This window comes from Carcharhinus amblyrhynchos, chromosome 30, assembly GCF_965287045.1.
Source record: "Carcharhinus amblyrhynchos chromosome 30, sCarAmb.v2.hapA, whole genome shotgun sequence".
NCBI classification, from domain to species: domain Eukaryota; kingdom Metazoa; phylum Chordata; class Chondrichthyes; order Carcharhiniformes; family Carcharhinidae; genus Carcharhinus; species Carcharhinus amblyrhynchos.
This window is the reverse complement of record NC_137353.1, coordinates 20880412-20905825: the sequence shown is the minus strand read 5'-3', so window position 1 is coordinate 20905825 and position 25414 is coordinate 20880412. Positions and strand designations below refer to the sequence as shown.

General features: G+C 46.5%; 1 protein-coding gene across 5 annotated transcripts in view; it reads left to right on the top strand.

Annotated features, from left to right (window-relative positions):
- The first annotated feature begins 5149 nt into the window (after positions 1-5149).
- nbl1 (NBL1, DAN family BMP antagonist) overlaps positions 5150-25414 on the top strand; it is a 32395-nt gene continuing 12130 nt past the window's right edge. Inside the window, exon 1 of one of the 5 annotated variants that reach the window (XM_080215298.1) lies at positions 5150-5545. Coding sequence is in view for 1 of the 5 variants with exons in the window: in XM_080215297.1 (XP_080071423.1) it covers positions 6779-6798 (20 nt within the window). In the remaining 4 variants the exon portion in view is untranslated. Of the gene's footprint in view, positions 5546-6576; positions 6810-9350; positions 9372-23879; positions 23936-25414 lie in introns of those variants that run through there. The other 4 variants (XM_080215297.1, XM_080215299.1, XM_080215301.1 and 1 more) reach the window with 4 other exon arrangements.

Below are 25414 nucleotides of genomic sequence, written 5' to 3'. Positions count from 1 at the left end.
TAGGGGGCACAGCCTCAAGATAAAGGGGAGGCGGTTTAGAACGGAGTTGAGGAGGAACTTCTTCACTCAAAGGGTGGTGAATCTCTGGAATTCTCTGCCCGTTGAAGTGGTGGAGGCTGCCTCGCTAAATATTTTTAAGAAGCGGGTTGATGGGTTCTTGATAAGAGAGGGGATTAAGGGTTATGGGGAGAGGGCGGGAAAGTGGAACTGAGCCACAACAGATCAGCCATGATCTTATTGAATGGCGGGGCAGGCTCGAAGGGCTAGATGGCCTACTCCTGCTCCTATTTCTTATGTTCTTATTATTGGCTGCCTTTACTAGCTATAGTGTCAGCAGTGGGGGGGCCAGGACAGGTTGTTGGTGATCTGGATGCCTAAAAACTTGAAGCTCTCGACCCTTTCTACTTCATCCCCTTTGATGTAGACAGGGGCATATTCTCCTTTATGCTTCCTTGAGTCACTGACAACCTCCTTCATTTTGTTGACGTTGAGGGAGAGATTATTGTTGCTGCACCAGTTCACCAGATTCTCTATCTCATTCCTGTACTCTGTCTTGTCATTGTTTTAGATGCGACCCATTCTGGTGGTTTCATCGGCAAATTTGAAAATTGAATTTGGAGGGGAATTTGGCTGCACAGTCATAGATATATAAGGAGTATAGTAGGGGGCTGAGAACACAGTCTTGTGGGGCATCGGTGTTGATGATGATTTCCCATATAAACATAAACATAAAGTATCTCCCATTTAAGACAGAGGTAGAATCACAATTATTATGGTGCAAAAGGAGGCCATTCAGTCCATTGTGTCTACATCAGCTCTCCAAATGAGCATTATGACTTAGTGCCATTTCCCTGTCTTTCCTCATACGCCTGCACATTGTTTCTAATCAGACAATCATCTAATGCCCTCTTGAATGCTTCGATTGAACCTGCCTTCACCACATTTCCAAACGCTGCTTCCAGTTGTGTGATAAAGTTTCTTCCCACATCGCATTTGCAAATTCATTTAAACTTGTGCCCTCTTGGTTATAATTGATTTATTAGTGTCACAAGTAGGCTTATACTAACAGTGACTGACATTACTGTGTAAATCCCCTAGTTGCCATACTCTGGCGCCTGTTTGGATACACTGAGGGAGAATTTAGCATAGCCAATGCTATGTCTTTTGGACTGTGGGAGAAAACCAGAGCACCTGGAGGAAATCCATGCAGACACGAGGAGAACTGGCAGATTCCGCACAAACAGTAACCCAAGTTGGGAATTGAACCCAGCTCTCTGGTGCTGTGAGGCAGCAGTGCTAACCATGTGCTGCCCGGTTCTTGATCCTTTTATGAACACGAACACTCTAGCTGCTGATTTTGATATGAGGAAGAATCTCTTTTCTGAGGGTTTTGAATATTTGGAATCTTCCCCACTCATGAGCAGTGGACACAGGGCCATGGATATATTCCAGGCTGAGTTAAATGTTTGATTGACTAGGGAATACTAGTCAGCCAGGAAAGTGGAATTAAAGTCCTGATCGGATCAGCTGTGATCTTATGGTGAGTCAGGTTCAAGATGCTTTGATAGCTTACTCCCATTTTAAAATAAACGATTAACCAATTAAAGTAAATCAGATGAACTGAGGGGCAAATTAAAGAGGCAGTCCCTTGAAGGGGTACGGCATTAAACAAAAAGCAAATCACATATGAAACTTAAAACTTTAAACCAAAACATAATTACATGGGTTTACGAGCAAACCTGCTTAGGGACTTGGGTTCGATTCCTGCCTTGGGACACTGTCAGTGTGGAGTTTGTACATTCTCCCCATATCTGCATGGGTTTTCTCCAATTTCCTCCCATAATCCAAAGCAGGTTAGGTAGATTGTCCATGCTAAATTGCCCCTTAGTGTCAGGGAAACTAGCAGGGTAAATATATGAGGATAGGGCCTGGGTGGGATTCATCATAGAATCCCTACAATACAGAGAGAGGCCATTCGAGTCTGCACCGACCACAATTCCACCCAGGCCCTACCGTCATATCCCTACATATTTTACCCACTACTCCCTCTAACTTATGCTATGCGAAGGGGCAATTTTAGCATGGCCAATCAACCTAACCCACACGTCTTTGGACTGTGGGAGGAAACCCACACAAATATGAGGAGAATGTGCAAACTCCGCACAGAGAGTGACCCAAGCCGGGAATCGAACCCAGGTCCCTGGAGCTGTGAAGCAGCAATGCTAACCACTGTGCTACCGTGCCGCCCGATTGTTGTCAGTGCAGGCTCAATGGGCTGAATGTTTTTTTTTCTGCACTGTAGGGCTTGTATAATTCTATAAGGTGCCCCAGTGCCCACTAGGCATGGAAGGTTTCTATGGTGTCTGTAAACTCCACGTGCTCCCTCACTAGGGGGCCCCAGCCGCACATATAACTGGGGTAGAGGAGTAAACAGTCAGGTTAGATGACCCCTGGCTGGCCCACTGCCTGGATCTGTGGATGGCAAGTTTGGCCAGGTCCAGGAGTAGGTTAACCAGGGGATCCTCCTCCTTCCCCTCCCCTCTCAGCACCGGGTGTCGAGTGCCTTACTCCAGTTCCTATTTCTTATCTTTTAAACTCCTCCTCTTTTGAAATCGGGGTTTGGAGTTCTACCAGTCACTTGCCATCTGTTTGTATTGGGAAGCCTATTCGACCGTTCATCCAAAATCTGCCCTGGTCCAATGGATTTTTTGACTACGTTGACTGTTTTCAATTGTTATATTTCGATATCTGCAATATATTACACGAAGAAACCTTCAAGTTTCTACAATTATCTCAGAAATGTCAGTGTTTGACACGTAGTAAAGTCCCGCCGTTTACGTCTTCGCCATTGATACATTTGCTTATTTCGCCAGCTGTGGGTAAATCTTAATAAAAGCAAATTACTGCTGGAATCAGAAACCAAAAGAGAAAATGCTGGAACATCTCAGCAGGTCTGACAGCATCTGCTGAGTCACTCTCTCTATGGAGTCTGCACATTCTCCTCATGTCTGCGCAAGTTTCCTCCGGGCGCTCCGTTTTCCTCCTACAGTCCGAAAGACGCACTGGTTAGGTGCATTGGCCATGCTAAATTCTCCCTCAGCGTACCCGAAAAGGAGCTGGAGTGTGGTGACTAGGGGATTTTGATAGTAACTTCATTGCAGTGTTAATGTAAGCCTACTTACATTAACACTGCTAGCACGAGGGGGCATAGCTTTAAATTAAGGGGTGGTAGTTATAGGACGGATGTCAGGGGTAGGTTCTTTACCCAGAGGGTGGTGAGGGATTGGAATGACCTGCCTGCTGCAGTTGTGGATGCGCCTAGTTTGGGGGCGTTTAAGAGATCCGTGGATAGGTTTATGGATGGAAAGGGTTTGGTTTAGGTTAGAGGGTCATTGTTTTTTAACTGGTCGGCGCAACATCGTGGGCCGGAGGGCCTGTTCTGCGCTGTAATGTTCTATGTTCTATGTTCTACTTGTGACGCTAATAAATACACTTCAAAACTAAATATATGCCCCCTCATTATTCATCCCTTTACTAAGGGGAAAAGTTTCTTCGTACCTATCTTATCAATATCCCTCATCACACCTCAATCAGGTCCCCCCTCAGCTTTCTCTACTCTAGGGAAATCAATCCCAGTCTCAGCAGCCTCTCTTCATTACTGTAAGGATCCAGTCCAGGCAACAGCCTGGTGAATCTCCTCTGCACCCCTCTGGTGCAATCACAGCCTCTTCCACACACATTCCATCCCACCTGAAATCCCTGATATCCATCAAGTTGTCCTTGCTGCCCCTCCACTTGATATCCCCCCTTCCTTGTCCTAATCAATATATCTTTCCAAAGCTTTGCCCCCCCCCTCCCCCGCCATCTCTACAATCGCCTCCAATTCCACCTCCCCATCTTGAACAGCCTTGCCTTTGGGCGACATGGTAGCACAGTGGCACTGCTGCCTCACAGCGCCAGGGACCCGGGTTCGATTCCCAGCTTGGGTCACTGAATGTGCAGAGTCTGCACGTTCTCCCCGTGTCTGGGTGGGTTTCCACTGGTGCTCCGGTTTCCTCCCACAATCTGAAAGATGTGCTAGTTAGGTGGATTGACCCGAACAGGCGCCGGACTGTGGCGACTAGGTGGAATTTCATTGCAGTGTTAATACAAACCTTACTTGTGAGACTGATAAATAAATTTTAACTTTAAAACTTCAGTATCTGATGTCTCTGCACCTTCTTTTCCTTTGTTTAACCGTTTGTAAAAAGTATCCAGCAACCTTTGTTGTCGGTTTCGACTTTGTCTCTATATCTTTTTCTCCTGGACATCTCTCTCTCCCCCACCTGCAAAAACATCCTCAGGGTCCATTGCTTTGCCTAAGCCACCTCTCTCCTAAACTCGCTCTCTCACTCGGCTTGTTTAGTTTATATCTGTTGGTGAAAGACCCCCGGGGCACGTCCTCGTGTTATCTGAAGGTAAGTGGTTATTGTCAAATGATCGGTTTAAATCTGTTTCGACTCAGGACAGATGCCAGAAAAAAGTCAAAAAAGTCTTCAAAACCTCTCGAAATGTGGCAAGGTGGTGTCCCAGATGAAAGTGTTTGAATGAGGGCGGGGGGGTGGGGTGTGGGGGGGAGTGTAGAGGGACCTCCACTCTGTCTCTAACTCCCTGATCGACACAGGACTATCCTGGAGATCGCAGCTGAATCTATTATCCCAGTACTTCTTATTAAAACACTAAACTTTATTTTACAAAGGGAGAGGATTCCTGCTGCGTGTTTTTTTTATGCTGAAAGCGGTTAGAGTGCTGGAGCTGTGCTGGAATTAAGTTTTTTTTTCTTGTTGTTGCATGCTTGTTAAGCTGTGATTGTAGCTGTAAAACCGAGAGCAGTGTTAAAGCCATTAACTCTCTGGGTGACATGGAGAGATTTAGGCTGCATTAAGGCGCTGATGCGGATTAGGCCGGGAGCTGATATCAAAGCGGGCCGGCTCGGATGCGCATTCCATGGGTGAAGATCAGGACTGCTCCCGGGATCCTTGCGTTTCCGCTAGGACGCGTTTCCGCTCCTTGCAGCTGTCCCACTTTTTAACAACCCGCCCCTCTTTTGGCAAACCCTTTCGGATTGTGCAGAGTGCGGGAGGGGAGGGGAGAGGGGAGGGGAGAGGGGAGGGGAGAGGGTGCTGCTCCCACACCAGGGATTGGTATACAGACTCCCTGAGGCTTGGTCTATCTGTCAGTAAATAAACTTGGAGCACCAGCCAACACTACAAAGCCTCCTCCCAGCAAAAACCATCTTCAAACTGGGCTGAGGCAGATACAGAAAATGTGCCGCACTTTCACATCGAGCACTCAGGCTGGCGATTCCTTGTTCTGAATGTTGACAGTCACTCTGGATTACACAAGGTAGTGAGCTCTACGGCACACCCCCCGCACTCCCAGCACCAGAACAGGATTGAATCCAAAATAACCTGGATAGACGTTGATGCGTTGGCAGGAGGGAATCATTCAGTGCTTTCCAGCTCTTTAGCAAAGGACAATCCAGCATTTTCTCCTATTAACACAGGTAAGGTCACACTCCCAGCTTGTTCTCGCTGCCTGCTTCTTCTGCCTCTCCTGACTGTGACTACGGTGTAAAATACCAACAGCTATTGTCCTGTCCGCCAAGACATTGCAGACATTCAATCTTTCTCTACACCCTAGCTGCGCCAGAGACCCCGGATCGATTCCCAGCTTGAGTCACTGTGTGAAGTCTGCACGTTTCCCCCGCGTCTGCGTGGGTTCCCTTTGGGTGCTCCAGTTTCCTCCCACAGTCCACTGGTTAGGCGCATTGGCCATGCTAAATTCTCCCTCAGTCTACCCGAACAGGCGCCGGAATGTGGCGACCTGGGGGATTTTCACAATAAATTCATTGCAGTGTTAATGCAAGCCTACTTGTGACACTAATAAATAAACTTTAAACTTAAATAAAGTTAATGTTAATTTATTAGTCGCAAGCAGGTTTTAACTTTATATAAATTTAAAGTTTATTTATGAGGATCACAAGTAAACTTGCATTATCGCTGCAATGAAGTTATTGTGAAAATCCCCTGAGTGTAATACTACATTCTGCGCCCTACTTTCATTCTCTATGAATGGTATGCTTTGTCTGTATAGCACAAGAAACAATATTTTTCACTGTATATTAATACGTGACAGTAATAAATCTAATCAAAGATGAGAACGTTTTCAGCCTGTGGAACAGTCTGAGGTCAGTGAAGGCAGATTCTGAATATTGTACAGGCACAAGATAGATTCCTGATTAACAAGGGGGTGAAAGATTATGGGAGAAAGTAGACAGGAATGTGGGGTTGAGATTAAAATCAGACCAGCCACGATCTTATTGAAGGGTGCAGCAAGCCGGAGGGGCCGAGTGGCCTACTCCTCTAATTTGTAACTTGGTATATGTTCCAATATCAGCAGGGCACCCCAACTCCCACAATAGGCATATTTTCCAACCGGATTCATTCTGGAATGGGGAGGGTTCCCTCCCCTCTCTCTTCCCTCCCTCCTCCTTCAGCGAATTAATTGTCCAACCACCTACTTCAGATCCAAGAATTCTTAATCCCTTTTCTGTTCACATGTCCACGCACTTGGCGCTTACATCTTAGAGGGGCTGCGTTTGTCAGAAGTCACAAAGGAGCCGGGGTCGAGCGAATGAGAAAGGCGACATCAACAAATCAGAAACCCAAATCGGATCTGGCTTTTCCTCCCACTGCTCACGGAGGGTGAAAAGAACCCTTGCTTGTTGGAAACATCGATGGGTTTGCAGAATCATCGGTAGGGGGAAGGTATCTGAATCTAAACTCAGCCGCGGTCGATTCTGCAGTAATTTGGCTAACTTTAAAACTTTAATTTAGCCAGAAATGTCTGCAAGGTATCTTTTAAATTTAGAACCTCAGTTTAGGGGCCCCCATCAGTATCCAGTCAGTGTAAATAATTCGGGGAAGATATCCCCTCTCCGCCTGGTAAGATTAGATTCACCCTCCAAGTTGTGGAACTTTTTTGGGTTTTAGTTCCCAGCAGAGAATAAGGGAACCGATTCGGAAGACAGAGCAGGCGGCGGGGTTTGAGAATTCATCCCCCCCTCACCCCTTCATATTTGTGGCTGGACAGATGGGGCAAGCCCCAGGCTTGCAGATCAAACTCGGCCCCCTCAGTGGAAACGCTGCGAGAGGTCTCAGAATCCCGGGTACAGAACAGGATCCGCGCTCCTCACCATTGCTGGAGAGCCTGTGGGCTGGGGGGCGGGGGGTGCTTTCTGCTGTTGCCCCCCCCCCCCCCACCTCTATGTTGAGGTTCTCTTTCCAGACACACTGCTGCCGAATGGCCACTGGCCCTCCCTGGAGGATCTAACAACACAGCCCGCACCTTCAATAAGAGGGAAAATCTGATAAAAATCCTATTTGAATTAAGTATGTTTAAATTGCGTGCAATGTTCAACTAAACTTAAGGGCATTAACTCTGGTAAGTAAAATAGATTTATGCATCTTAGGATTTGGCTTTAAATAAGGGTTCTGCCGCGAATTGCACATTCCTGCAGACAGGAGCTGGATTATACAGCCATGAAGTTACATTTCATTTTTGCCACTGGTTTAATTTTGGTAAGCGGAGTATATTAACCAGTTCTGGCAAGTGAGACTCATCCCATTGTTTAACCAACAGTGAAAGCAGCTAACAGGACATTGGAGGAAGGGGGTGCAGAATGTTGAAGGGGGGGGGGGATTTCAATTTCAGGCTTTTAGCTTCAAATCCAGGTCTGCTTTACAAGATGAAACGCTCCGCTCAGCTGTGGCTGCCGCTTCTGACTGATCTCAAACCAAGAGAGAACATGTTGGGAAAATCTCAGCAGGTTTGGCAGCATCTGTAAGGAGAGGAAAGAGCTGACCTTTCGAGTCCAGAGGACCCTTTGTCCCAGATGCTGCCAGACCTGCTGAGATTTTCCAGCATTTTCCCTTTTGGTTTCAGATCCGAGAATCCGCAATAATTTGCTTTTATCTGACTGATCTCAACTCAGTCCTGGAGGTTATGGGGCCCGCAGCACAAAAAAAACTGGAGATAGTTCAGTACTAACGGGCTGTGGTATAGAGACTAGGCTGGTGCATGAGGGGATATTGCTTTCTGAGATTGGGGGATAGTGTACCTTCACTTTACACCTATCCCATGCTGTAGTCTGTGTGAATGCTGAATAGGGACAGTGTTAAGGGAACTTTACTCCGGGCCTGAGCTGGCAGTGCCTAATATTGTAAGAAGTCTGACAACACCAGGTTTCAGACTTCTTACTGTGTTTACCCCAGTCCAACGCCAGTGTCTAATATTACCGGGAGCAGAAAATGTCCCATTCTCTATCACTGACTTTGAATTTAGAAATTTACGTATTACCCAAAATTGTGAATTTTGGGGTTGTTATGTCCATTACACTGTTATTAATCCTCTCACAGGACAATCCTCTCACCTCATTCCCACGCCCGTTCCATTTCTCCCAGACCAGTTGAGAAATAGGAGTTTGGCAGCGATACTTGGTCACCCAGACTGCGGGAGCCCGGTAACTTTCTGGTATTCCCTTCCCGCTGAATCCACTGTTGGTGGCGACACGTCTGAGATGGGGAACTCGTCCAGATTTGAAATGCTGTCCCCTTCCCCTCCCCTCCCCACTCTACCCCATTGGCATCTCACTGCCCCTCCGTGGCGTCCCCCAACACCCTGAGTCAGCGGTGCCCATTCAGTTTGCAAAGTGGGTTTTGCTGATGCGGGGGGGGGACCTGTCAGCCTGGTTGGCACCTCCACCCTTCAATAAAACAAGGCAACCTTTGGCAACCTCAGAGAGCCCCCTCCCCCTCCCCGAAAGCTCCTTTGACAAGAGCAGGACAATCTTTTTGGGGATTCGGGGGCAGAGGGTTAAATGCAAAGATGTCCCAGAAACAGTGAGCGAGCCTTTTCCCAGCTCAGGTACATCCAGGGATTGAGTAAATCAGAATTACTTGTGTTTCCATGAAACAGGCGACTCTGAGCCCTCACCTCACTGACTTTTCTTCCAAGTGTTTGTCCTTTGAACGTTGAGAGTTCCCCTCCCCTTTCAGTAGAGGTAAATCTCTCCGCATATGAAGCAGATTCCCACCCCCCACTTTAATAAGGGAGACCCCAAACACTGGACAAAGTATTGCTGATAATAAGGTAAAGTAGCCGTGGAGAAAATGTCCTTCATTTAAACAGAAATCTGGTTGTGAAAGCGGCCCCTACACCCCCCCGATATTGGGACTCTGAGACACCACACCCCACCCCCCCCCCCCACCCCTCACCCTGCGCCGGGTCCCAGTCACTGGAGGCGGTGAGAGGGGACAGGAGAGCGGCCGGTGAGTCCCCCGCTTGGAGGGTAGCTCGGTGCGGTGGGGTGGTGGGACCCGGTTGACGGTGGAGGAATTAAATCAGTACCGGGGGAGGGAGGGGTCTGTTTAATCACAGTGGTGGGGGGAGGCAGGCGGAGCTTTACCGAGACCCCCAGGCTGTGGGGTGGGTGCAATGAGCCGAAATCGCCCCGCTCTGGCAGGGCTTTGGGGCCGGTGACAACCGAGTGGGGAACGGAGGGAGGGTCTGAGCTCCAAAATGAGAGAAAATCAGGGCGAACAATAACCAGGCCCCCTCCCCAACTCCTTTCCCCACCCCCCGAGGGTCTGGGGGGGGGCAGATACCCGGGACTTACTCCCACTCTCAAAACCAAACTGTCCCCTCACCCGAAATTAAAATAATCCCCAAAAGAGTCCCCGAAATATTCAAGTAAAATAGCGTTCAATTGTTAGAAATAATGTTTCCCCTACAGTCATTTCAACGTGGGTTCCCCAAATAGCAACAAAAAACAAACCGCCTTTTCTGACCCACTTGTGTTTCAGATATGTTTACAGTTCCTGGATACAGTTGTTGCAGTGCTAACAGAAAGTTGATTTCTGTTATATTTTTGATGCGGTTTCACTTTCTCGGGAACTGTGTCCGTTTCTGATGTTTCCTGAACAACTCCAATGTCAGTTTGCAACTTGCCTCAAGATGTTCATTCCATCCTCCCACCCCACCCCCACCCATCACAATCGGTGCATTTAGACTTTTTTTTAATTTTAATTACAACCCAGTTTATTTTTGAGATCTGGGATTCTGTTTGTGAAACAGGAGCTGGGGATTTAAGGAGAATGGAGCTGTGGACCTTGATCTGAGTTTCAGCGTGTGTGTGTGTCTGTGTATCTGTGTATTTGTGTGTCAGTGTGTGTGTGTATCTGTGGGAGCGTCTGTGTGTGTGTCTAACCCAACATGGGCTCTGTAGTCCACATTCATCTCGCCTCTGCTCACATTTGTTACAAGTACATTTCACCACATGGATTCTACCCGCCGCCCCCCACCCCCCCCCCCCCCCCCCCACCGCCCCAGCGAAGCAGTCCAGATGGATACACTGCTCCGGGATGATGGACTTAACCCAGATGTATGGGGTGAGTGGGTTCGATTTAAAATTAAACCTGGACCCTTTCTGGGGATTTGTGACAGTCTTATTTCTAATTTTTTAAACAAAACGGTTTAAACATGCCGCGCTTCTTTGGATTTGATCAAATAAAATAAATGAACAAATTGAGGGATAAATTAAAATGCCGTCCCATAAAAGGAGACCGCATCAAAGCAAAACAGAATCTTAAATCTCTGACGAAGGGTCATCCAGACTCGAAACGTTGGCTCTATTCTCTCTGCACAGATGCTGCCAGACCTGCTGAGATTTTCCAGTATTTTCTGCTTTTGTTTCAGATTCCAGCATCCGCAGTAATAGCTTGATGTGAGAGAGTCCTGGTTATATGGAGGGAGGGGGGGAGGGGTTTACAGAGTTTCCAATCTTTCACTTTAGTCTCGTAAAGGCTCTGTTTACATATTGACTATTTTATAATTCCCCCCACCCCCTGTCCAATGGCTCTGGCAGCCCCCCACTCCCCGGGCGACTGTAGCCACTAAGCAAGTTCACCCCCAGTCTCCCCCCCACTCACCCACACTGTCTATCCTTCCCTCCCCTCTTCTAATTCTGTGTGTTTGTGTGTGCGTATGTGTGTATATCTCTCTGTGTGTATCTGTATGTGCATGCCTCTTTGTGTATGTGTGCCTATGTGTATCTCTGTGTATGTCTATGTATCTGCGTGTGTATATAACTGTATCTGTGTTTATCTATCTGTGTGTGTGTGTCTCTCTCTCTCTCTCTGTCTGTATTCTGTGTGTGTGTATCTGTGAAGCTGCCGTTTCCCTGCAGAGTTTGGCTCACATTTCTTCCTCCCCCCGCACACCTCCACAAACATCTTTTCACTCACCTCCCCCAGCCCGGGTGAGGAGGGGGGGGATGTTTTGGGGAGACCCTACGAACACCTGTTTGCGTTGAGTGATCCGGGTGTCTGTTTTAAGTAAGGCAGCTTTTTGCTATTTGAACAATCTTGTGCAACAAACAAAAAGCTTGTGTTATTTTGTTAGTGATGTGTTGAAAAGTCGAGCGGAGGTTTATTTATTTACCCACTGGCTTTTCATTTGTTTATCAGGAATCTCCGAAGTTTTCTTTTTGTCACATGGACTTTACATTCAGTTTTTTTTGAAAAACAAAAAGCAAATACAGAAACCAAACAGGAAGAAACGGCACCGCTTTTCTTTTGAAAGCGGATTTGAATGTTATAAAATGACCATCCGGCCCCAGTAAATCCTGACCCACCGATAGGTCTGAGCCTCTTATCATTTTGACTTCAATTTCCCCCAGCCCTCTCCTTAAACCAATAAATAAAGACACCCCAGCAGCATTCACACTTCCACCCATTTTCTTCTCTGCCTTAAAGCCAGCTCTGCCACTTCCCTGTAACTTTGCTATAAAGTTTAGAGTACTTTTTTCATTTTTTTTGTGTTAGGGACTTTTCTGAAGAATCCCTATTCTTACCACTTAATATTCATTTTTTTAAAATAACGCCTAATGTATCTTTTTTTAAAATCCCAAAACGCAGCAATTGTTTCAAATCAAAGTCTGGATGTTAACAATTTAAAGCAGCATTTTTTTTGCAGAGGCCTTTTGAGGCTTTTGAAGGACTTTTTTTCGAGGATGATTTAAACCCTCAACCGTGGCCCTCTGCTGGTCTTTGGTTGTATTGCTGATGTTGGGGCTTATTCTCCAAACAATTTCAGTGCAAAATTCACCGTGTGAACACGCTGATCACAAATGTGATTGTGTCACGGACTTTCCGGCAGCTGCCACACCCATTCGCTTTTATTTAGCAATGAAATCTTCTGGTGTCACCCCTCTGTACGGAGATTCCGCCCCCACCCCCACCCCCTTCACTGTAGGCCTAATTCCTCAGAAGGGATGAGGCACCCACGCATTGTTTGTCCATGACTGTTGCCCCAGGGCTGGGGAAGAGATGATTTATGTACAGCCTTCCCAATGGCAGGCAGATGAGTCAACACATTGTATCTCCCAAAATAAAGACAGTGCTTGCTGATCTGGACTGGAGATTCAGAGAAACTTACAGCATACAGAGGCCTTTTGTCCCGTCATGCCCATGCTAGCCCCTTTTTTCCTTCAAATCCATTCATGGGATGTGGGTGTCGCTGACTAGGCACAACATTTATTGCCCTGGAGAGGGTGTGGCCAGCTGCCCCCTAGAACTGTAGGCACACCCACTGTGCTATTAGGGAAGGAGCTCCAGCATTTTGACCTAGTGACAGAGAAGAAACAACCATTTGTGCTCAAGTCCCACCTCCCTGCCTTACCCTGGGGGGCAAAATTGTAAACTCATTCTCAAGTTGGCATGGTGGCACAGTGGTTAGCACTGCAGTCTCACAGTTCCAAGGATCCAGGTTCAATGGGTGACTGTGTGGAGTTTGCACGTTCTCCCCATGTCTGTGAAGGTTTCCTCCAGGTGCTCCAGTTTCCTCCCATACTCCAAAGAAGTGCAGGTTAGTTGGATCGGTCATGCTAAATTGCCCCTTAGTGTCCAAAGATGTGTAGGTTAGATGGATTAGCCATAGTAATGTGTGGGATTATGGGGATAGTGTGGGGTAGAGGGTTTGTGTAAAAAGTCTGTCAAAGAGTTGGTATAGACTTGATGGGCTGAATGGCACTGTAGGGATTCTATTCAAGTCCTTGTCCAACTCCATTGGAACAAACAAAACTCTGGAATCAATTTCCAGCGCCTCTTAGAGCATTTCTGATTCAGATGAACCCTCTATAAAAATGATTCTGCATCACCCTCTCAAAACCTATTGACAGTGATTTTAAATCTATGACTTTTAATTATTATGAGTTGCAATTCTTCTGCTATGGATGCAGGCTGATGGGAGATGATGTCAACATGGTAGCAATGGAATGTTTGTTGGTAGCGTAACCTTTAGCAGCCTTGCTCCCTGTTTGACACACTTTCCCTGAACCTTCCTCCATGTTTAAGCACCTTCCCCTCAAAACCAGGCAAAGTTTTTAATTAATTCTTCTAGAACTTCTCTCTTCTGATTATTCACCTTGGGATTTCAAGATGTTGTTTAAATGTAAGTTTATGATATGTATGCGGGACTTGTGTTGACTGGGCTGATAGATTTGGCACTTCCTGTTTACTCTGCCATGCACAGTGGCAGCACTGTGCACCATCAACAAGATGCAATGCAGCAACTCACCAAGGCTCCTTAGGCAGCACCTTTCAAACACACAACCTCTATCACCTAGAAGGACAAGAGCAGCAAGGAATGCCACCACCTGCAAATTTCCCTCTAAGCCACTCACCATCCTGACTTGGAAACATTTCGCTGTTCCTTCACTGTCACTGGGTCAAAATCCTGGAACTCCCTCTCTAACAGCACAGTGGGTGTACCTACACCTCAGGGACTGCAGTGGTTCAAGAAAGCAGCTCACCACCCAGCTTCTCCAGGGCAGTTAGGGATGGGCAATAAATGCTGGTCTAGCCAGTGACACCTACACCCAGAAACAAATAAAAAAGACCTTCTGAGCACCATCCACCCCCTTCCTACTTCATTCCACCAATGGCTTCAAATTCAGTGCATTTCATTGGGATGTTACAGGCACTATAGAAATACAATTTTTAAAAAGAATTCTCCTATTAAGCCTGTATCTTTGACTAAGGTTTGTGACTCCTCCTGCCATTCCCTCTAAGTTCAGTATCCGTACTTTTATAGAATCATAGAAATGCTACCGTGTAGGAGATCATTTGGCCCATTGAGTCTGCATCCAGGCCCTATCCAGTCCCACCCATGCCCTATCCCCACAATCCACTCATTTACCATAGCGAATCCCTCTAACCTACGCATCCTGGGACACTAACGGGAAATTTACCATGGCCAATGCACCTAACCTGCACATCTTTGGACTGTGGGAGGAAACTGGAGCACCCAGAGGAAACCCATGCAGACATGGGGAGAATGTGCAAACATTGCACAGACAGTGACCTGAGCTGGAAATCAAACCCAGATTTAATCAGGAAGTTCTGTGGGATTTTCTTTTTCCTACAGGGAAGACATGGCTGCTTGAGGGGAACCTTTCAAACCCTTTTCTGACCATTTTGGCTCTATCTAATTTCAAATCTACTTGGCTCTAGGGTTGTGGTTGTCAGGTATGGTTGGAGCCAAAATAAGGGAACGGGAAGATGTGAAAAGCTGTTGTACATAGAAAGAGAGAGAGAGAGAGATTGTGGCTGGGGAAACAAAACTTCTTGTTTTTTTTGCTGAAACTGGGCTTGAAACCAAGGATTGAGTTGCTGTTGTGTAGCCGCATCCCAAACTGCCCAAGACCTTGGCTGCTGAACAACTCGCAACTGGTTCCATGTATGAGTCACGTCCCCAGTGAGTAACTCATGATGGAGCTCGCTGGTTTCACCGATCCATTCCGGACTGGACTTTAGCCTCTGGGCAATCGGAAGTTTGAGATGCTTTTGTGTGGGAGTTGATATAATTGACCAGGGTCTGGTCAGGGTGCACACTGAACCCCTCCCCCCCCGGCCCCCCACTTCTCCCCCTTGAGGGTGCACACGTGAAAGCCCCTCCCCAAGTCAGAGACCATCTGAAAGTTTGGATGAACCTCCTTTAGCAAGTTGGGACACAATGTTTGCGGGACAAATACAGTTCACTGAGGCAGCAACAAGGGCCACACGCTGTGCTGGAGGCAAACTTGACAGCATTAAAGATTGGAGCTTGTTCCGGCTGCCTCTCCAGTGCACGGGGAGGACCAGAAAGCTTGAGGTGAAAACAATGCTTGTATTTAAAATACTGGTCAATGCAAAAAAAAATGCAATGCAAGATTTGCAAGGAGAAATCTTTCTTTAATCTGATTTAAAAATATCAGTCTGTAATATATGGTAATATATGCAGACTAGGAAATTAAATTCGAGCACAGGGAACAGAATGCAGAATAATATGAACTGTAGCAAATGAATCAAGTCAGGCTGGTAAATGGTTCTGATTACAGTCTCATATTGTTCCAGCGTTTGCAATCAGGTCCTGTGCTTGCAGCCGATGTTCTGAGTTAAGTCTGAATGCCTTTTTTGCAAAGCATTTATTTAACCAGGGTTTGTGGGAGCCAGGGGGTCAAACAATCTGGGGGTGGGTTATAAGGAAGTCATCTTGAGTTGGGGCAGCACAGTGCCTCAGGACACGAGGCAGGAACCACTCACATCAACCCGGCTGCGCTTAGCAAGTTCACCCTATTAAGTTAGACATATTTGCTTCAGAATCTGTCAATCTGAGGCCTGCCCTCGGTTTGGGTACGCTGGAGGTTGGAATTTGCACCAGGGCTCCATGGAGTTAGCTGCACAGTTAATCATACCAAGTGTAGGGTGGATAGATGCACTGGCGTCTGGAAAGGCGAGCACTACTGCAGCCCTAACTGAAATGGATACAGTTTGACAAAGTTTTAACTTCAATCAATGCAAGCCCAGGACAAGAATCATTTTCTTGGCCAATAATCAGCCTGACTCTGGTTTAGATAGCCAAGGTTTTTAAGTAGGTATGACATCAAAAATCCCAAACCAGATACCAAGCGGTTGCTTATTTAAACTAATCAAAGTCAATTTCCTTTAATTTATGAGATGGGAGCCTAACTGTTTTTTGCTTCAGTTTGTATTTTTGATGAACTTCAAAGCAAACATCTGACCATAAGTTCTGACTGTTGCCCATCTCCATTGGGCCTTGGCACAAAATGGCCACTCTGTACTGCCTCACTCTCAGTGCTAATCAGTCTCAAAATCATAATTACGGTAGCCAACCTAATTATCGCTCTGACACATCACAGGAGCTTGACGTATGAAGAGTGTTTGAGGACTCTGAGCCTGCACTCGATGGAATTTAGAAGGATGAGGGGAATCTTATTGGAACTTACAGAATAATGAAAGGCCTGGATAGAGTGAACATGGGGAAGATGTTTCCATTAGTAGAAGAGACTAGGACCTGAGGGCACAGCCTCAGAGTAAAGGGAACCGAGATGAGGAGGAATTTCTTCAGCCAGAGGGTGGGGAATCTATGGAATTCATTACCACAGAAGGCTGTGGAGACCAGGTCACTGTATGTATTTAAGACAGAGATAGATAGGTTCTTGATTGATAAGGGGAACAAAGGTTATGGGGAATAGGTGGGAGAATGGGATGAGAAACTTATCAGCAATGATTCGATGGGCCGAATGGCCCAATTCTGCTCTTGTGGTCTTATAGGATGCACCCTGCAAATCACCCTGCAGGACAGCAACATGTTTCACATTTCCTCAATCCAGTTACTTTTTTTTTCATCTTTGTGTCATCCCAATCAATCTCCAAAAACTCAAAGGCGCCTCACGAGCATTTTCCTCACGTTTGCTGGAGATTCACAGCAGTTGGATAAGATCCTGCAAAGGGAGGACATATCATTTGATTAATTTTTGAATGTACCATGAACCTCCAGTAATGGCACCTGTTGCCTGCAGATGGGGAGTGTCACTTCATTCAGCTCAGGGTGGTCAATGAGAAGAGAGGCCCTTGCAATCTGGAATATGGGAGAGTCTGGATGGGTGTGCCCTAGGACTCCCTCAACAACAGGCAGACAACAAAGTGATGTGACAGAGATTGACATCTTCATGGTGACACAGTGGTTAGCACTGCAGCCTCACAGTGCCAAGGACCTGGGTTCGATTCCGGCTTGGGTGTCTGCACAGATGCCCTGGTTTCCTCTCACACCCCAAAGATGCGCAGGTTAGGTGCATTGGCCATGTTAAATTTCCCCTTGGTGCCTCAGGATGTGTTGGTTAGAGGGATTAATGGGCTAAATATGTGGGGGTTATGGGGATAAGGCCTAGGTGGGATAGTTATCGGTGCAAACTCGAATGGCCTCCTTCTGTACTGTGGGGATTCTATGACCTGCTGAAAGTTTGGGACCTTGGGGAATGTAATCATACTCTTTGAAGTTAAGCTCGTTCTTTAGATTCTTTATGGCTCCAGTCATTGCAAGGAAGTGACAATTAAACTGGGCTGTGATGGCTAACAATCTCTCCATTCCTCGAGTCAGGGTTTGCATAGCCTCCGATTTTGTGATCCTTATGTCGCGACTGTGATCTTGCAGCCACTTGCAGGATTGGATCTCCTGTTCTTTGCCAGGCCCATTCATCCTTGTCCTTGGCTTTATCCCTCACCCCACATCAGTTCCTGCCCTGTTTCCTGACCTAGTAGTCATGATGTGGAGATGCTGGCGTTGGACTGGGGTAAAACAGAAAGAAATCCCACAACACCAGTTTAAAGTCCAAACAGGTTTATTTGTACCAAAAGCCGCAAGCCTTCGTGACAGCCTCAGAACTCCCAGCCACCTGACGAAGGGACAGGCTGTCCCAAAAGCTTGTGGCTTTTGCTACAAATAAACCTGTTTGGACTTTAAACTGGTATTGTGGGATTTCTTTCTTGTTTCCTGACGAAGTGTCCAGTCTCTATCTCTTCACTGCAAGTCACACTCATTGGTACATGATCCTCTCTTGGGTGTTCCAACTGGGGAGGCAGTGGCCAAGTGGTATTGTCGCTAGACTATTAATCCAGAAACTCAGCTAATGTTCTGGGGACCCGGGTTCGAATCCTGCCATGGCAGATGTGGGATTTGAATTAATTAAAAAATAAATCTGGAATTAAGAATCTACTGATGACCACAAAACCATAGTCAATTATCAGAAAAACCTATCTGGTTCACCAGTGTCCTTTAGGGAAGGAAATCTGTTGTCCTTACCTGGTCTGGCCTACATGTGACTCCAGGTCCACAGCAATGTGGTTGACTCCCAGCTGCCCTCTGAACAAGGGCAACTAGAGATGGCAGCAAATGCTGGCCAGCCAGTGATGCCCTTGTCCCACAAATGAATAAAGAAAGGACCACTTAAGGGTTTGTTATAATGGGGCCTCTGAGGGGCAGCCATTGTCCAGTTGCAGAGGTGTGTTCAGTGACTGTGATTGAGTTGATGTTACTTGCTGTTACAATGGGTTGTGTGGTGTTTCCCAATCTGTTCCTGAACTGTAATCTGAACATACAGATAGGAACTGGCTCTTGTCATTGGCAAACCCAGGTGAAGGTTAAAACCTCTAGTGCGGAGCATGATCAGGATTGAGAAGGAGGAGTTGGGGTAAATCAGGAGGTTAATTAACTCCAAGTTGGCATTTCAAAAGCCTGTAAATGATATTAGGAAGGAATTACTAAAGAAGGTGAGGGATTCCTCAATTTCAAAGTCTCAGGAAAGTATGTAGAAGTCGCAACAACATTTGTGTTTCATCACAGTGAGGATGCAGGGAGGACAGGGTGTGTACAGAACGGCCGATTTAAATATTAGGAGGAACAAAAGAGAGAATAAAGATGAGTAACTGATACTGCAGGACCTCTCTCTCACTCGCTCACACTCACTCACACACACACACACTTATCCTCTCACTCACTCACTCCCACATACACACTCTCTCACACACACACACACTCACTCTCACTCACACAGAAACGCACATACTCACTCACTCAACTACACTCACACATGCTCACACACTCATTCACACACACACTCACTCACTCAACACATGCACACTCATACTAACACACAGAGACACGCACACTCACTCACTCAACACATGCACACTCACACTAACTCATGTCTCCTTTGAAAACTATGAGAAAGGAGTTTGCCTTTTCGGCAAAAACACATTTCTGAAAAAGTGTTGCCATAAACTGGAAAGTTCAGATTTGTGCCTTGTAGCCAAATCTGCTGCTTCCATCAAGCCAGCTTGATTAGGTAGAGCTCTGAATTTATATAACCTTTCAAAACAGCCAAAATAATCAAAGCAAACACATTCTGAAATGAGCAATTGCTGTGTAAAGGAGTTAATTTGATCTGTCAGAATCAAGCAGTTCAGTTAAAGGATCTTCGGAGGATAACAGTACTGGAGATGGTCGGTCAGTTGTTGTGTATGTGCTGGCTCTCTGTAAAAGCTAGTTAGCCAGTTCCACACCCCTGCCTTTTCCCCATAGCCCTTGAATCCGTTTACACCACACTCTCAGACAGTGCATTCCTGATCCTAACCACTCGCCGTGTGAATCTGCCTCCACCACACTCTCAGACAGTGCAATCCAGATCCTAACCACTTGCTGTGTGAATCTGTCTCCATCACACTCTCAGACAGTGCATTCCAGATCCTAACCACTCGCTGTGTGAACCTGCCTCCACCACACTGTCAGACAGTGCAGTCCAGATCCTAACCACTCGCTATGTGAATCTGTCTCCACCACACTGTCAGACAGTGCATTCCAGATCCTAACCATTCGCTATGTGAAACTGTCTCCACCACACTCTCAGAGAGTGCATTCCAGATTCTAACCATTCACTGTGTGAATGATTTTTCCTCATGTTCCTGTTGCTCCTTTTACCAGTTATCGTCCATCTGTGCCCTCTGGTTCTTGACTCTTCTGCCAGTGAGAACAGTTTCTCCCGATGTACTCCATCCTGCAAATCTCTCCTGGCCATCTATAATGAGAACAGCTTGAGCTTTCTCAATCTATCCTTGTGACAAAATCCCTCCTCCCTGGGAATCACTCCTGTAAATCTTTTTTGCATCCTGTCTGCTGCCTTTGCATCCTCCCTAAATTGCAATGTCCAGTTTTGATCTGTGATCAGGCAAAGGTAGTTTTATTCACTGTCCTGGAAGTTTCAGTGTTAAGAGGAGGTGTTCCCAGTTGCTGTGTAGTCTGTAGCACATTCGCTGTAGGAGGTGTGGATGGGTAGATCGAGATGCCAATAACCAAGAATTGGCACCAAAAGTTCACTGTGTATGGGCAGTTCAGAATATTGGCACATAGGTCTTTGCACAGGTGGGCAGGGTGTTTGATGTGATAGAACCACATAGGTGCTTAGTAAACAGAGAAGATTTAATTTTATTGGTAGACCAGCAGCCATACACCATAGACCACGAGGGCTGGGGTCTGAACTGTTGCTGGAATAACATTAGCAGAACACTGGAAGGTACACTGATAGCCAGTTGATTAAAAATACCACCTGAAGTGATGCAGACTTGAAGAGCCCGTGTTTGAACTTTGACCTGTGTTGATTTTAGATGGGGTTCTGCAGGGTGCTGGAGTTAGCATCAGTGCTCCTGGATTAGGCAGTAGGAACTTAACAGAGGGCGGAGAGGGGCTTGGGCATCTGCTCCAGATCTGCTGGGAGAACGCTCACGTGGATATCAAATGGAGGAAAAGATCAGACTCACCTTTGATTGTTTTAAAAAAAATGTTGACGGGATGCTGGTTAATATCGGATCCATCCCACATACATCACCGAGCCTTAGTTGTCTTAAGAAAATGATGGTTCTCGAATTATTACACTCCTCAGGCTGATGTGCCCCTTCCCCAGGGGACAAGGTAGGAAATGCTAGGATTTTGACCCCCTGATAGGTCAGGATGATGTGTGATTTAAGAGGAACACGGAGATGAAAATGTTCTCATGAACTTGCTGCTCATGTTCTTCTCCAGGAGAGAGATCATTGGGCTGGGATTGAAATCAACCTCAGATAATACATTCTGTATATAGTATATATTCCAGTCCAGGGGGTGTGGAGGAGATTTACCAGGATGCTGCCTGGGATGGAGCATTTAACTTCTGAAGAAAAGTTGGGTAGTCTTGGGTTGTTTTTGTTGGAGCAGAGAAAACTGAGGGGCAACCTGACAGAGGTGTACAAGATTATGAGAGACGTGGACAGAGTGGATAAGGAGCAGCTGTCCCCTTATTTGAAGGGTCAGTCATAAGGGGACATAGGTTCAGGGTGAGAGGTAGAGGATTTAGGGGGTTGTGAGGGTAGTGATGGTCTGGAATGTGCAAGTATTCTGTTGTGTTTGCTCTCTCTCTCTACCTCATTAAGCAACTCCTCTTTACAATGTCTCCTTCTAAAGTCAAACAGTTTGAGCTTATCGAGTCATTATCCCCAGTTCATCCTTCTGACACCAGGGTTCAGCCTCATAAATCCCCTGTAACACCTCTGAGGCCTACTGCTGATTGTCCACAACTGTGCACAGGAACACATGGAATGGGAGCTGGAGTAACTTTATGGGCTATCCAGTCTGCCCCACTATTCAATATGATCATGACTGACCTTGGTCTTCAACTTCACATTCCCACCCACTTCCCAATTCCCTCAATTCTCAGAAACCAAAATTCTACCCCAGCCTGAAGTGTGTTGAATGATGGAGAATCCACAGCCCTCAGGGCCAGAGAGTCATAAATCTTTCGTGTGAAGTGACTTCTTCTCATCCCAGTCCATCCAACTGGCAGGAGGATGACCAGAAGTCTCTCTGGCTTCAACCCAATCTCTTGGAATTTGACCCACTATTCTTTTTGTGTTACAGAAACAGAAAATGCTGGAATAACTCAGCTGGTCTTTTTTCTTACTTGTTTATTTATGGGATAGAAATCATAGAATCATAGAAACGCTACAGTGCAGAATGAGGCCATCTGGCCCATTGAGTCTGCACTGACCCCAATCCCACCCAGGCCCTACCCCCATATCCCTACACATTTACTCACTAATCCCTCTAACCTATGCGTCTCAGGACACTAAGGACACTAATTTTAGCATGGCCAATCAACCTAACCGGCACATCTTTGGACTGTGGGAGGAAACTGGAGCACCTGGAGGAAACCCATGCAGACATGAGGAGAATGTGCAAACTCCTCACAGACAAAAAGAATAGGGTCATGTTTAGCCAAAGCCCAAATTCCAAGAGGTTGGGTTGAAGCCAGAAAGACTTCTGGTCATCCTTCAGCCAGTTGGATGGACTGGGATGAGAAGAAGTCACTTCACACTAAATATTTGTGAACCTGTAGCCCAGAGGGATATGGATTGTCCACACAGACTCCTCACAGACAGACAGGATGTGGGTTTTACTGGCTACACCAGCATTTATTGCCCCTTGAGAAGGTGCTGGTGAGCTGCCTTCTTGAACCAATGTGATCCATACGACATAGGTACACCCACGGTGCTGTTAGGGAGGGAATTCCAGAATTTTGATCCAATGACAAAATAAAAGAACAATATATTTTCAAGTCAGGATAGTAAGCGGCTTGGAGTGGAACCTCTGGATGGTAGTGTTCCCAGATATCTGCTGCCCTCGTCCTTCTAGGCGATAGCGATTGTGGGTTTGGCGGGTGCTGCTGAAGGAGCCTTCGTGAATTGCTGCCCTGTGTCTTGTAGATGGTACGGCTGCCACTGGGTGCTGGTGGTGGAGGGAGTGAATGGTTGAGATGGTGGTTGGGGTGTTAACACTAGGCACTAAGAGAAAGAGAGTTAACATTTCAGCTTGATGACTTTATATCAGTTATTCTGATGAAAGGTAATCAGTTTAGAATGTTAACTCTGTTCACCTTCCTTTAGACGCTGCCTGACCATTTGAGTTATTTCCAGTTTATGTGATATGGAGATGCCGGTGTTGGAGTGGGATGGGCACAGTGGGAAGTTAAAATCCAACATGTTTATTTGGAATCACGGGTTTTCGGAGCACTGCCCCTTCATTAGGTGAGTGATGAAGCAGCGCTCCGAAAACTCATGATTCCAAATAAACTTGTTGGACTTTAACCTGGTGTTGTGAGACTTCCTACTGTGTCCAGTTTTTATGTCAGATTTCTGACAGTATCTTGCTTTTGCATTAGTGATTCTGGTTTGTGTAGTTTGTTACTGTGTTACACTGTGGTGAACAGCTAGTTAACAAGATCTTGTAACTTGCTGGGGAAATAAGGGGTCCAAAATGAATGAATTTGACATGTGGGAGTGCTGAGTATAAGGGCAGCTTTATTAAAAGGCAACAGCGATGTTTGGGATGGGAATAATCCTGGAGTCCTGTGACATTTTGCTTGGGACGGTTAAAAGTAAAGTTAAAGTTTATTTATTAGCGTCACAAGTAGGCTTACATTCACACTGCAATGAAATTACTGTGAAAATCGCCGAGTTGCCACATGCAGGCACCTGTTTGGGTACACTGAGGGAGAATTTAATGTGGCTGATGCACCTAACCTGCACATCTTTGGACTGTGGGAGGAAACGGAGCACCCGGAGGAAACCCACGCAGACATGGGGAGAATGTGCAAACTCCACACAGACGGTGACCCAAGCCAGGAATCGAACCTGGGTCCCTGGCGCTGTGAGGCAGCAGTGTTAATCACTGTGCAGCCATGCTGCCCCATGGTACAGATTACGTTGTTTGTTCATAGCTGATTATAACTTGCTTGATGTTGCTTAAGAATAACTGATGCTCTGGATTTGATTATTTTAGCCTGTTTGGAAAGCTATATAAACTGCAGCCTCCTTTGCTCCATTTGGCTGTAGAGGAGAGTGAAGCTGTGACTGGGAGAGAGCCAGTGCTCAGTCTGTGAGAGTTAAGGTCCTGTGTTGGTGCCAGTCCAGTTAAGTAAACTCAGAGTTTCTCTGTGTGATAGATTTTAATTGCTGAGCTGTTGCACCTCCTGCCAATTCTGACAACATAGCGCTATCTGTAAAACCCATAATGTAATTTCCATGGGAATAATATTGCATTGTGTGTCTGGCATAAGAGGTGGTGTTTTACAATTGTTTGTCTAAATAAGGAAGTTTGTTCGTGGTTAGTATCTCTCTTCTGCATTGCAAGGCGTTGCTAGTCTCATTCAATTGCATGTCTTCTTCTTGTTTCTTGTAACCACAGCACCAACCAGGAATCTATATTCTGAACCCACTTCAGTCGCTGGGCAGATCCGACTTTCTTACCCAGATTTTGTTGTTGTGGGAGCTGATGATAGGTTCTGTTCAAGTGAGTTAGCGGAATCCTATGCCATTGCTCCTTGTCAAAGGGGTATATAATGGTGATGTTGCGTGTGAGAGTCACATTGATTGTTGTGTGTGCTGGGTGAGAGACACGGCAATGTTGCGTGTGCTGGGTGAGAGACACGGCAATGTTGCGTGTGTTGTGTGGGAGACACGGCAATGTTGCGTGTGTTGTGTGGGAGACACGGCAATGTTGCGTGTGTTGTGTGGGAGACACGGCAATGTTGCGTGTGTTGTGTGGGAGACACGGCAATGTTGTGTGTGCTGGGTGAGAGACACGGCAATAGAATCATAGAATCCCTACAGTGCAGAAGGAGGCCATTTGGCCCAATGAGTCTGCACTCAGACAGAGCATCTTACCCAGGCCCTCTACCCTCCACTATCTCCATAACCCCACACATTTACCACGGCTAATCCACCTAACCTACAATCTTTGGACACCAAGGGACGATTTAGCATGGCCAATCCAGCGAAACTGCACATATTTGGACTGTGGGAGGAAAACCATGATGGTGTTGCGTGTGCTGTGTGAGAGGCATGATGGTGTTGCGTGTGCTGTGTGAGAGGCATGATGGTGTTGCGTGTGCTGTGTGAGAGGCATGATGGTGTTGCGTGTGCTGTGTGAGAGGCATGATGGTGTTGCGTGTGCTGTGTGAGAGGCATGATGGTGTTGCGTGTGCTGTGTGAGAGGCATGATGGTGTTGCGTGTGCTGTGTGAGAGGCATGATGGTGTTGCGCGTGCTGCGTGCGAGGCACGGCGATGTTGCGCGTGCTGCGTGCGAGGCACGGCGATGTTGCGCGTGCTGCGTGCGAGGCACGGCGATGTTGCGCGTGCTGCGTGCGAGGCATGACCGTGCTCCCTTGGCCATTGAGTGAATCCCACATCAATTCTCACAGCCACAGAGTGAAGTACGATGGCAATGTTCCCTCTATACCTACACTTGGTACCTGTCCATAGTGACATATCTAATATTGGAGAATGATGGGGACCATATGTAACTCTTGGAGATGCACACTGGCTGCAGCTCACCGTGTACACAACTAATTGGAAACAGATTGATCCAATTAGCTTATAATGAGGTACG